Here is a 12343-nt window from a genome sequence, read left to right as displayed (position 1 = left end):
AGCCACATGCGGCTCTTTGGCCCCTTGAGTGTGGCTCTTCTAAAAAATACCTCAGCCTGGGCGAGTCTATTTTGAAGAAGTGGCATTAGAAGAAGTTTAAAAAATGTGGCTCTCCAAAGAAATTTCAATCGTTGTCCTGTTGATATTTGGCTCTGTTGACTAATGAGTTTGCCGATCACTGCTCTGACCAATATTACGCTGTGTCAATAACCTGATAGGGCCAAGGCTGGAGGGGGAATGTTTCCAGGCTCCAGGGCCTCCACTGCGCCCAGCCCCCCCTCGTATAAAATTCTGTTATTTCTGCCAACTCCCTGTCCGCTGGGGGGCATCTTTGTGTAATATCTCTCTTATGTGCTGTGGAAAAACAGGCTTAAATCACTCCAACTAAGAAAGCGTGTCAAGACTAGCTAGTCATGCGTGATGAGGAAAGCCTAGGAAAGGACTCTGTTTATGAGCTTGTTCCACTTCCTTTGTTGTCAGGACACTTAGGTGGCTGTCCCTCGTGTGCACAGTGAGGCAGTTCCACCGCAGAGCAAAAGAGGGCTGAACGTAGAGGGGGATGTAGCCGGAGAACCCCAAGTTTATAGAATAAAGAAAAATCACAGCACCGGTCAGCTTTCCCCCTCGTCATGGTTTACATAAGTGCAATAAATGTTAAGGATTTATTCTCTCTGATTTGAACATTGATTAAAGGATACATAAAGCCTTGAACATTCATTTGTATTGTTTTTTTTTTGTTTGTTTTTGTTTTGATTTTTTTCTCTCATTTATTTTTAAGTGTTATTGCTTTAAATTAAAAGCACATTAGCACAAACTGAGCCATTTGCCCTACATCACTTCATTATCTCAGTTTCTGAGTTCAGAAGTCCAGGCACAGTGTGGCTGAACTCTGCTGGGGTCACAACCGACTGAGATCGAGCTGACGGCCCCAGCAGGTGCTCCCCTGGGGCTCAGTGTCTTCTTCGAAACTCAATTGTTGGAAGAACTTGTTTCTTTTTTTCTTTTTTTAAATATATTTTATTGACGTTTTACAGAGGGATAGAGAGCTAGAAACATCGGTGAGAGAGAAACATCGACCGGCTGCCTCCTGCACAACCCCTATTGGGGATGTGCCCGCAACCAAGGTACATGCCCTTGACTGGAATCGAACCTGGGACCTTCCAGACCGCAGGGCAATGCTCTATCCACTGAGCCAAACCGGTTTCGGTGGAAAAACTTGTTTCTTTACGGTTGAAAGACCAAGGACCCCTTTCTTGCTGGCTGTTAGCCAGGGAGCTCTCAGCTCCTAGAGGTCACCCACTTTTCTTGCCACATGGCCCCTCCAGCAACGGAGACTCTACCCGGGTTGAATCCTCCTCTCCTTTTGATTTCCAGTCCTGTCTCTGACTTCCATGCTCAGGTTTAAGGAGCTCAATGATGTGATCAGGCCTCTCAGGAGGGTTTCCCTCCCCTAAGGCCTGAGATTTGGGACTTGAATTACATCTGCAAAATCCCTGCAGAGTGGGACTTAAATGAGCATGTGACTGGATAATAGTATTTGCGTATGTTTTAATATCAGTTATTGGTGGATTAACTTCATCTGTTTGCAAAACGTGTGTTGCTCCCCAAGGTCTCTATGGAGTGCTCCAGGGATTAACAAGGTCTCTCTATTGTGCTGACCGGGCTCACATTTGTATCAGCCCTGTGTGAGCTCTGAAAATCATTCCTCTCCTGACTCCTTAGAAATTGTTGTTTGCTCACAAAAATGGAGTTTTACCCCTGTGCGCATAGCTTGTAATCAGCCCTCTGCAGATTGCTGTAGTTCTTTTTCTGTGTAGCTTCCTCTTCTCCATTATTCTGCCCCATGAATTCCAGCTACCTCTGCTTTTCTGACTTGATTTTTGTAGTCTCACTTAGTAAGACCATAATGATGTCCTAGGTTCGCTGTTTTTCTGCTGCTGTCCAGAAATTGCCTCAAAATACAAAAACAGGCAATTTTAGGGTTTACTTCATTTGTTTCCCTCATTTCTATGCTGTGTCTTGCTCCATGTCTTAAAATGATTATTTTTAACTTTTTTTTTTTTTTTTTTGTCTAGTTTTAGAGTTGTTAACAGTTAGGAAGACAGGAATAAAACCAATTACTCCCTCCTGGCCAAATACAGAAGTCTTTTTTTTTTTTTTTTTAATATATCTTATTGATTTTTTACAGAGAGGAGGAGAGAGGGAAAGAAGCCAGAAATGTCAATGAGAGATGAGAGAGAAACATCGACCAGCTGCCTCCCGCATACCCCCCACCAGGGATGTGCCCGCAACCAGTGCACATGCCCTTGACCGGAATCGAACCCGGGACCCCTCTGTCCGCAGACCGACGCTCTACCACTGAGCCAAACCGGTTTCGGCAGAAGTCTTGTTATTTATTTCTGGTCAGCACTTTTGCTAACCTATGGCTAAAGTTGAATGGTATTTTATTTTTGCAAAAGTGTCATTGTTACTCAGAGTTAGTGCAAATCCCGTTTTTGCTTTTGACATTTTTTATCTGATGTTATAGACATTTTTGAAGACAATGAAATCTAACCTGCGTACTCTTTATTCTTTATGAATAGGCAGTGTAGCCAATCAAATATTCCACCCAGTGATGTTTGACAAATGTATACAGATCCTAAAGAAGAGCTGGCCTCAGGAATCCACCCTGAGTCGGAAAAGAAGGAAAGAACATTCTAAGAACTCTCAGTCGAATCCAAGAGGGCATAGAAAGCGAGGAAAGCCATCCAGGAAAGAGGATATTGAGGTAAGAAAGTAAGAGGAATAAAAAAGCATATCTTCACCAACACGTGATTTAAGAATGAACTTATATTAAAATATGGTTTCAGACAGAATGATTATAATCAAACGGTCCTAAAGTATCATCAGCTCTCCAATAGGACCAAGTTCATTTCTATTTGGCCAACTTTTCAAACCTCCCTATCATCTCTCCTCAGCCTTGTACCCAGGTGTGCTTGACAACTTGCTAACAGGTACATTTGCCACATTATCTCATTGTCATTAGAGATGGTGGTTGAGTTATCCTGAAGACTCAGATCCGTAAGAAGGTAGAAGAATAGCATTCATTCTAAATTCTCGTATGATTGGGTAGGATGGTAGAGGTTTATTGATTTGAAAATGAAAACTTCTAAGACACATAAGAATCCTCATTGAGCCGAAACTGGTTTGGCTCAGTAGATAGAGCGTCGGCCTGCGGACTGAAGGGTCCCAGTTTTGATTCCCGTCAAGGGCATGTACGTTGGTTGCGGGCACATCCCCAGTGGGGGGTGGGGGTGGGGGTGCAGGAGGCAGCTGGTCGATGATTCTCTCTCATCGACAATTCTAACTCTCTATCCCTCTCCCTTCCTCTCTGTAAAAGAAATCAATAAAATATGTTAAAAAAAAAAAAAAAGAATCCTCATTGACACAAAAATAGAGAGCTAGAAAGTATTGTAGGCCTCATCTAAACCCAGTGATTTACCATTGTGAGCCTGGAGACCTGGACCAGTCAGGGTCACCTCACCAACTCAGCAACCCCCTGGCTTTCCACAGCATTTGGTTTGAGTAAGTTGCAAACCCTGGGGAAAGGGTTAGGCCCTATTTTACAGTCAGCTATACATTTCTTCAATATCTAGATGGACGACATTGTAGAAGAACAAGAAGATGAAGAAGACGTTAGTTTTTCTGCCTGGGATCTTTGTCAAATTCGGAAAGCCATCTTTCATCTTTTAAAGAATTTCTTAAGGCTTCTGTCCAAGTTTTCCCTGAAAGAAAAGCCGCAGTGTGTGCAGAACTGTATCGAGGTAAGTGAAAATTCCAAGAAACTTGGAGCAATCTCAGAGGGAAATATTTAATGAGTAAGAAAAACCAGGCTGCTTCTTGGTGTCTGTTTTCTAGGTCTTTGTGGCATTGACTAATTTCGAGCCAATTCTTCATGAATTTCATGTTACGCAAGCCAGGTGAGCCATCGAATCTCCCAGCGTTAAAATTTAAACAGTAAAATAACTTTTGCTGTAGCTGAAGTATGAATGTCACTGTATTCTAAGTGGCACATAGGTAAAATTTACTCATCTAAATATGGCTTATTAAATAGGGCAATGTTTTAAGTAAAAATCATACCCATTAATCTTTGCTCTTTTTTTTTCTTTAGTGACCTTAACCAAGCGAAGTTCATACCAGAACTGGCCTACCATGGATTGTATTTGCTATGCTCCCCAATTCATGGAGGAGACAAGGTAAAAGAGACAAGGATCTAAGTTAGTTATTGATTACATTGAAGCTTGCAAATCATGTAATGGAAAAACATTAGATGCATTTGATGTTATGGCATTTTAACTTACCAGGCTAATTTCATGAGCTTACTATATATCTTCTGCATAATGGGAAGTATACTTTATTATATTATTCCTATGTGCTTGAAATGTGGATGTGATAGAATTCACAGAAAGACTTTTAATTTCCATGTCCTTTTTAACATTTAAAAAATAGAATGGATGGAAAATTCTTTCCTTTTAGGTCCACAGTGTCTCTAAAGATGCAGTGATTTTTTAACTGTGGAAGTACTGACTTGACGATGGACAACTTTGGTTTTAGCCAGGTCTTTAATTAACTGACTTTGGACAGCTTGCCTTTGCAGTCTGTTTTATTATTATAAACTAGAAACAATAATATCATATATAAAATAGAAATGCTTGCTTATCTCATGGAGTTGTTGTGAGGTTTAAGATTAAATTGGTAAAATCTAGTAATATACATGAATGCGCTTAATGCAATACCTGGTACATAATTAGGTTTTTAGTAAATGTTTTATTTACTGGAGGAATGAATGAATTATCTGAGTCAATTATATGAGGTGATACATGGGAAGGTCCTTTGTAAACTTTAGGTAAAACCCAAGTGTGAATTATCATTCCTTTTCCCCCTTGCTATAACGGGATCAGCAGCAGTAGCATCCTTTGCCATCTGGAAGGAGAGCACGCAGAGAGAAACTAGATGCTATTCCTATCATTATCTGCAAGCAGTGTTCTCACAGTTTCCATTGTGCGTTTATTGGTAATTATTTAAGAAATACCTGCCTAGTGGTCAGCCCAAAACCATGTCAACTTGACTGATCTTTAGATGCTGCAAATTGTTGCCTGTGATTGATTTGTTATGCCTGAAGTGAAATTTTCTTTTCTAGGTCATCAGCTGTGTTTTCCATCAGATGCTCAATGTGATATTAATGTTGGAAGTGGGTGAAGGGTCCCATCATGCCCCCCTTGCTATAACTTCCTCAGCCATCAGCAGCAGAAACCAGGCAGTCCAGTTTATCAGGTGACACACACAGCTTGGCTTGTTACCCTCTCCTCTTTCTCACTTTCTTTTCATCTTCTGGGCTCTGTACTATTATAAAACCAAGATTTCTGACACCTATGGGAACCAACAGACTTCTGGCCTGTTTATTGTGGTTTTTTTGGGGGGGGCCAAGGGGGTAGCAAAATAAAGCACCTTGTGGCTCACCTAGGTCATGTGGTGGGGGTCACTGTGTTGACCTCTGACCTTGGGGCCTTGTTGAAGAGATAAGGAGTCTAGTTCACCAGCCAGCACCAGCCTCCAGCTTGATTGTCCCCAGCTGGGAGGTCACCCTCTGGATGATGACAGCCGCTTAGCTGCTCTCCATGGTCTGCTTCTGTATTGACCTCTCCTGCAAGTCCGCCGCCTCCTGTTCTTTTGTCTGTTTCTCACTTCTCCAGGCCTCTTCCCTTCTGTTCTTTGCCACTTTCCTTGTTTCTCTTCACTTTTCTCTTTCCTTCCCCTACAGAAAACACTTTCTTGATTAAAGGAGTTCGCTGGTTTTCACTTCTGTAGCAATAATCGATAGACTAATTTTTCCCTCACGAGCCACTTCGCTTCACCTAAAAAGTTTCATGTTTTAGCATTATTGGGAAAGACCTATTTGCCATCATTGGCTTTTTAACCCCCTCCCATATTGAATATTTGGTGGTGGGGGAAAAAAAACGTGGCCAGTATGCACCTGAGAGTGTGTACATTCACGGTCCATAATGCGCTTGACAATCCGAGGATGGTGGAATCCAGATATAGACTGTCTTTAAATAAATAAAATGTTGTCAATGGAAACCCTCACTTTGGCTTTTCTGTCAGAGCTCATAATGCTGTAGTATCCATATAACGGTATAAACAAACTTCACCCTGAACATGGGTCCAATCTGGGCATTATAGTAATTTCTTCTTGGGTTAAAGTTTGGAGAGGTATTTGTACAAATGCATTGAAGTAGTTGCATTCCAATGAGCTACCATGAGGTGGTACTGTGTCTTAGTCTTTTTACCCCAAAATGATGTCTTTTCGAGTCTTCATAGTAAGTGTACTAAGTAGTGCAGTTAGTCCTGGGAGATCGCACATTTGCTCCTTCCTGACCGCCGCTGTCTCCTTGGCAGCAGCTCTCCACACCATGCCTGAGCGGAGGGGATGGGGTTCTGCTATGGCTCTTTATGTCTTTACTCTTTAGTCACTGAAACAAACAGGTTTTATGTGTTTTTTAAGTTTATGACACTAATGCTTTATATTTCATTTTACTATTTGCTTTCCTTTTTTAAAAATATATTTTATTGATTTTGTACAGAGAGGAAGGGAGATAGTTAGAAACATCGATGAGAGAGAAACATCGATCAGCTGCCTCCTGCACACCCCCTACTGGGGATGTGCCCGCAACCAAGGTACATGCCCTAAACCAGAATCAAACCTGGGACCCTTCAGTCCGCAGGCTGACGCTCTATCCACTGAGCCAAACCAGTCAGGGCAACAGGTTGTTTTTACTTTTGAGGATTTCTAATACATAGGATTAGTGGGTTTTGGAAGAGTCAAGGAAAATGACCATTTCATTGTAATTATAGGTATATAATAGAGGATGTGCTTTTTTTGCATAGCTCACTTGTGGATGAACTAAAGGAGAGTATATTCCCAGTTCTTCGTATCTTACTCCAGCACATCTGTGCCAAGGTACGAGTTGCTTTCGTAATAATAAGAATAATTGTTAAATATTTAATATGTATGAAGTTCAATGTGTGTGTTTGTGTGCTTGGTAATGAGGTCATTACTAAGCATAGTTTTACTTAATATATTCATTAGCTGTTCTCCTAGACAGTGTCCTTTGGAAATAAAAGGAAAAAAACTATTAATTTTGGAAGTTTTCAAATATATGAAGAAATGAAGGGACTAGGATGTTGAGCACCCATCTTCAACAATTTGTGTCACTTGTACCCCGAAAAGATATTACTCCTGCACACTGGATTTTTAAAAAAAAACAAATTCCTTCATATCCTTTTATATATAAACATTTCTGTATATGTCTAAAGCATAAGCACTCTTTAAGAACATAATCACAAAATACACAGGAATAAAGCCACCAAGTATCCAGTTAACGTTCACGTTTCTACGATTATCTCATAAGTTTTTATACCTGTCGGAGAAATTATTCTTCCCTTAAACTTGGTGGATGCTAGGGGTTCCTAAACTTGCAATCATGTGTTAAGTTTGTATTTCTGAAATGAGGACCTCCAGCTTTCTTAGAGGTTAGTTTTTAAAAGGGGTCTGAAACCTAAAATGTGTTGGTCATTTCTATAATGACTAACTTAATGATCCCCGGACTAGTCGCAGTTACACCCACTAACTTTCCACTTGGGTCACAGCATGTTTCAACACTTGTGTTGCAGGTGGTAGATAAATCGGAGTATCGGACCTACGCAGCTCAGTCCCTGGTACAGCTGCTCAGCAAACTTCCTTGTGGGGAATACGCTACATTTATTGCCTGGCTTTACAGATATTCACGAAGCTCCAAGGTAAGAGAATACATCTGCAATACAATCTTGGTTCCTGCCCTAACCAGTTTGGCTCAGTGGATAGAGCGTCAGCCTGTGGACTGAAAGGTCCCAGGTTCGATTCTGGTCAAGGGCATGTGCCTTGGTTGCAAGCACATCCCCACTAGGAGGTGTGTAGGAGGCAGCTGATCGATGTTTCTCTCTCATCGATGTTTCTAACTCTATCCCTCTCCCTTCCTCTCTGTAAAAAATCAATAAAACATATATATTTTTAAAAGTCCTTTTAAAAAAAAAATCTTGGTTCCTGGTTCTGCAGCCTTCTAATGACAGCCAGATCTAAATGCGGATGGGATCCTTCAGTTTTCATGACCGGGTGATGGAGATTCTTATGATTTTGCTCTTCCAGATTCCACACCGGGTTTTTACTCTTGATGTCGCCTTGGCCCTGCTGGAACTGCCGGAAAGAGAGGCGGATCACACGCTGTCCCCGGAGCATCAGAAGTTCTTAAAGCACAAGTTCTTGGTGCAGGACATCATGTTTGACCGCTGTTTAGACAAGGCGCCGACTGTCCGCAGCAAGGCGTTGTCCAGTTTCGCACATTGCCTGGAGTTGTCTGCTAACAGCACATCGGAGAGCATACTGGAATTTCTCATTAACAGTAAGTGACGTGGAATTGGACTTACGCTTGTCAAAAAATTGGACTTCAACCAAAGGACTTGTATGCATGTATATAAGCTTAACCAATAGACACAGACACCAGGGGGGTGAGGGCATGAGTGAGGGGGGGTGGGGGGACAAAGGGGAGATAAGGACACATATGTAATACCTTAATCAATAAAGAAAAAAATGGACTTCAGGGGGATCATTCTTTGTTGTGGCTAAAATAGTTGTCTTTACTCTTGATATACTTTCATTCTTATAAACGTATCTCAGTATATTGAGTTGTTGAATAACTTTTTAGACAGGCCTGAGGCCTCTGAAAGGCCTATTTTAGGGGTGAGACGGGTGGCTGCCTTTGCTGTCGCTGTGCATGGTTGGGTATTGGCTGTATGGGGCCCAATAGCCCTTTCAAATGCGTTCCCAAGGAGAACGTTGTCAATTGTTAGCCGTTTAGAATCGGCCTTCTGTTCAGGCCTAATTATTTTTATTTTGACTCTTCTGTGAATATTTACTTAGGGTTTATAGTACTCTGGCTTTTCCCCTCTAATCTCTCTGCTTGTTTTTAGGTCCTACAATTTTAGGAATAGAGAGCCAGCCTGGTACTTTCCTGAGAAATTCATCAGGTAATGGGTCAATATGTTTTCAAATATTAAATAATTGTCTTTTTATTTAAAGGATTAGCTGGATATTTGAAATGGGGTTTGTTTTTTTTTGCTATCTCTATATTTTTCCATTTTCATATTGCACTTTTTTCCTTCATCAAAGAAATTGAGATTCACTTCAGTAATGATGTGATAACTTAATTGTGTAATATACCATGCTTGCATTATTAAAAGGTGTAATCAATTTTTATCTAACTGACTGAGCTCTTTTTCTAATTGATTATTTTTAAGCTTTTTCCTGTCAGAAGCAGACACTGAACTCTGGAGACTCAGGGGTGATCAATATAGACAGCAGTGGTGAAACAATTGGATCTAGGGGTAAGTCAGACCTTATGACAATCAAATGCATAATAACTATAAGTAGAGTCTAAAAACCTTGGATTTTTTTTCTGATTAATTCACCTTAAGAATCAGAGCATCTCTTTTTCTTAAAAGTGGAGTAATTTCTGTTTTATTGTATTATATCTTTACTTGATGTCCTTGCACTAGACTATATTTAATTCTAAGATAAAGAATAAGCTACATTCCACCTACATGTACTGAACACCAGTATTTCTTTATCACTTAAGAGAATATTAGCATATAAACTGATAAACAAAAAGATAGATACAGGGGCAATAAAGCATCAAACAGACTCAAATTATAGTGGGAAGGTTAGAGAGAGGTGGGGGAGATAAGATTTTAGCTATCTGAATCTTCTCTCTTATTTTCTTAGTCTGTCTAAAACTTTGTTAATCTTGTTACCTTTTTCAAGGAACTTTTTAATTTTTTGCATTTCCTCTATTGTTTTCCATTCTCTAGTTCCTTTTTTATTTGTTTTCTTGGGGATCAGCAATTCTCAAAATGTGTTTGAGTCTCTCAGTCTACTTCAGCATATCCTTGAAGTTAACACTGCTTTCATAATAATATCAAGACATCGTTCGCCTCTGCTCTCTAGTTTTCCCACAAGTGTAAGTTGAGGTTTTCCAGAGATCCTATGACATGAAAGTGACAGGTTGCAGGCAGGAGAGATGAGAATCAGCTCTCTTCTTAATAAGTCAGACATTAAAAGAATTTGCAAAAACAGTGCCATTCTTTTTAGTTTTTATTTGTGTGTGTTGGTTTTTTTACAGTATAGTTATTTTTTATCTTAAATATATACTCTTCATAATGGCATGTCTAATTTTTAAATTCACATTAAAAAAAGCTCTTTGGAAACTTTAGTAATTTTAATAGTGCAAATTGGCCTGTGATTGAAAAGTTTTAAAGCTGCAGGTATTTAGGAATATTATTCTATTTAATCTTTTTTAAAACTCATGGTTTAGGTACTTCTACTTGCAGTTAAATAAAATAGAAGATCTAGATAATTTATTTAAAATTTTAGGCATAGGAGCCAGAGGAGGGTTTAAAATTGAATTTTTAAAAAAATATATTTTATTGATTTTTCACAGAGAGGAAGAGAGAGGGATAGAGAGCTAGAAACATCGATGAGAGAGAATCATCGATCAGCTGCCTCTTGCACACCCCCTACTGGGGATGTGCCCGCAACCAAGATACATGCCCTTGCCCGGAATCGAACCCGGGACCTTTCAGTCCGCAAGCCAATGCTCTATCCACTGAGCCAAACCGGTCCCGGCTAAAATTGAATTTGTAATATTTCAGAATTTTTGCCCCCCTTTTTTTACATGAATTTTGCCTTTCTCATTATTGGGAATAGCTAATTATTTGAAATGTTTTTATTTTACCTCATTTCATAATCTGATTTAAAACAAGAGAATTAGTCAGTTTTGTAGAATTTGTCGGTATTGCGTGTGAGATGTCAGATCTGTCTAGTCTTTCTCAGACTCTAATGAGGGGCATTTCCTCCGCAGAGAGGTGTGTCATGGCCATGCTGAGAAAGAGAATCCGGGATGAGAAGATCAACGTGAGGAAGTCTGCGCTCCAGGTGTGTTTCTTCCTGACATTCTTGAATGCACTCTCTCTTTTTCTTTTCTTTTTATATATATATATATATATATATATATATATATATATATATATATATTTTAATATATTTTTTATTGATTTTTCACAGAGAGGAAGAGAGAGGGATAGAGAGTTAGAAACATCGATGAGAGAGAATCAGCTGCCTCTTGCACACCCCCTACTGGGGATGTGCCTGCAACCACGGTACATGCCCTTGACTGGAATCGAACCCGGGACCTTTTAGTCCGCAGGCCGACGCTCTATTCACTGAGCCAAACTGGTCCTGGTTCTTTTTATTTTCAAATAAATTTTTATTGATTTCAGCGAGGAAGGGAGAGAGAGATTGAAACATCAATGATGAGAGAGAATCATTGATCGGCTGCCTCCTGCATGCCCCCCACTGGGGATCGAGCCCGTAACCCTGGCATGTGCCCTTGACTGGAATTGAACCTGGGACTCTTCAGTCTGCAGGTCGATGCGCTCTCTCTTTAAGCCCTCGGAAATGCAGGAGAATATTTTAAAGGTCCCTCTGCCATATTTGTTATTTAATTTTCTTTTCACTTAACGTTAGTTCATCTTGATCCTGTTATGTCTAAATTATAGAAATGAACTAGGGATTATCTGATTTTAAGCTTTCCCACTGGATTGCTGGCTTTTTAAGAATCATGAGTTTATATCCCCTAATGTCATTTTTTAGAGTAGAGATTCTTAGCTTAGGGCCATGGACAGATTTTGATTGAAATTGTTTGAAAATACTTGTGTGTCAGATTTTCTCTGGAGAGAGACCTTAGCTTTCATCAGATCCTAAAAGGTGGGATGTTCGTGGGAGGAGGGATGGATCTTTGACCTTAAAGATGCCAAGAACCAAGAACTTGAAGGAAGTCTTTTTGTGTGTATTTGCCTGTTTGCATGCATACCACGCACGCATCCTCACTTCATGTTGTGTGTGCGCTTGCTAGGTATTGGTGAGCATTCTGAAGCACTGCAGCGTGTCGGGCATGAAGGAGGAGCTTTCCATCCTTCAGGAGCAGTGCCGGGACCCGGCCGTATCTGTCCGGAAGCAGGCCTTGCAGTCTCTTACTGAACTTCTTATGGTGAGGGGCTTCTTATTATGTGTCTAATGCATTTTACATTAAAAACAATTCAGCATAGTAATTGCTTGTTGCTAAATATTAAGTTGACCAGTAGAAATTCTACCAAGTCTAATAAGAGAAAGGAAGTGTAAGAGAAAGTATCTTTTACTTACATATGATAGACTGCA

General features: G+C 40.2%; 1 protein-coding gene across 1 annotated transcript in view; it reads left to right on the top strand.

Annotated features, from left to right (window-relative positions):
* The window catches only part of NCAPD3 (non-SMC condensin II complex subunit D3), a 37545-nt gene that overhangs the window by 4383 nt on the left and 20819 nt on the right, over positions 1 to 12343 (top strand). Inside the window, exons 4-15 of the mRNA XM_084868250.1 lie at positions 2583 to 2767; positions 3636 to 3803; positions 3898 to 3959; positions 4151 to 4235; positions 5180 to 5313; positions 6925 to 6997; positions 7711 to 7836; positions 8222 to 8474; positions 9043 to 9099; positions 9370 to 9456; positions 10989 to 11062; positions 12042 to 12176. Coding sequence (XP_084724376.1) covers positions 2583 to 2767; positions 3636 to 3803; positions 3898 to 3959; positions 4151 to 4235; positions 5180 to 5313; positions 6925 to 6997; positions 7711 to 7836; positions 8222 to 8474; positions 9043 to 9099; positions 9370 to 9456; positions 10989 to 11062; positions 12042 to 12176 — 1439 coding nt within the window. The remainder of the gene's footprint in view (positions 1 to 2582; positions 2768 to 3635; positions 3804 to 3897; positions 3960 to 4150; positions 4236 to 5179; positions 5314 to 6924; positions 6998 to 7710; positions 7837 to 8221; positions 8475 to 9042; positions 9100 to 9369; positions 9457 to 10988; positions 11063 to 12041; positions 12177 to 12343) is intronic.

This window comes from Pipistrellus hanaki, assembly GCF_964339955.1.
Source record: "Pipistrellus hanaki genome assembly, chromosome: 19".
In the NCBI taxonomy this organism is placed as follows: Eukaryota; Metazoa; Chordata; class Mammalia; order Chiroptera; family Vespertilionidae; genus Pipistrellus; species Pipistrellus hanaki.
Note: the sequence above shows the minus strand (reverse complement) of the source record. Positions and strands in the feature narration are given on the sequence as shown.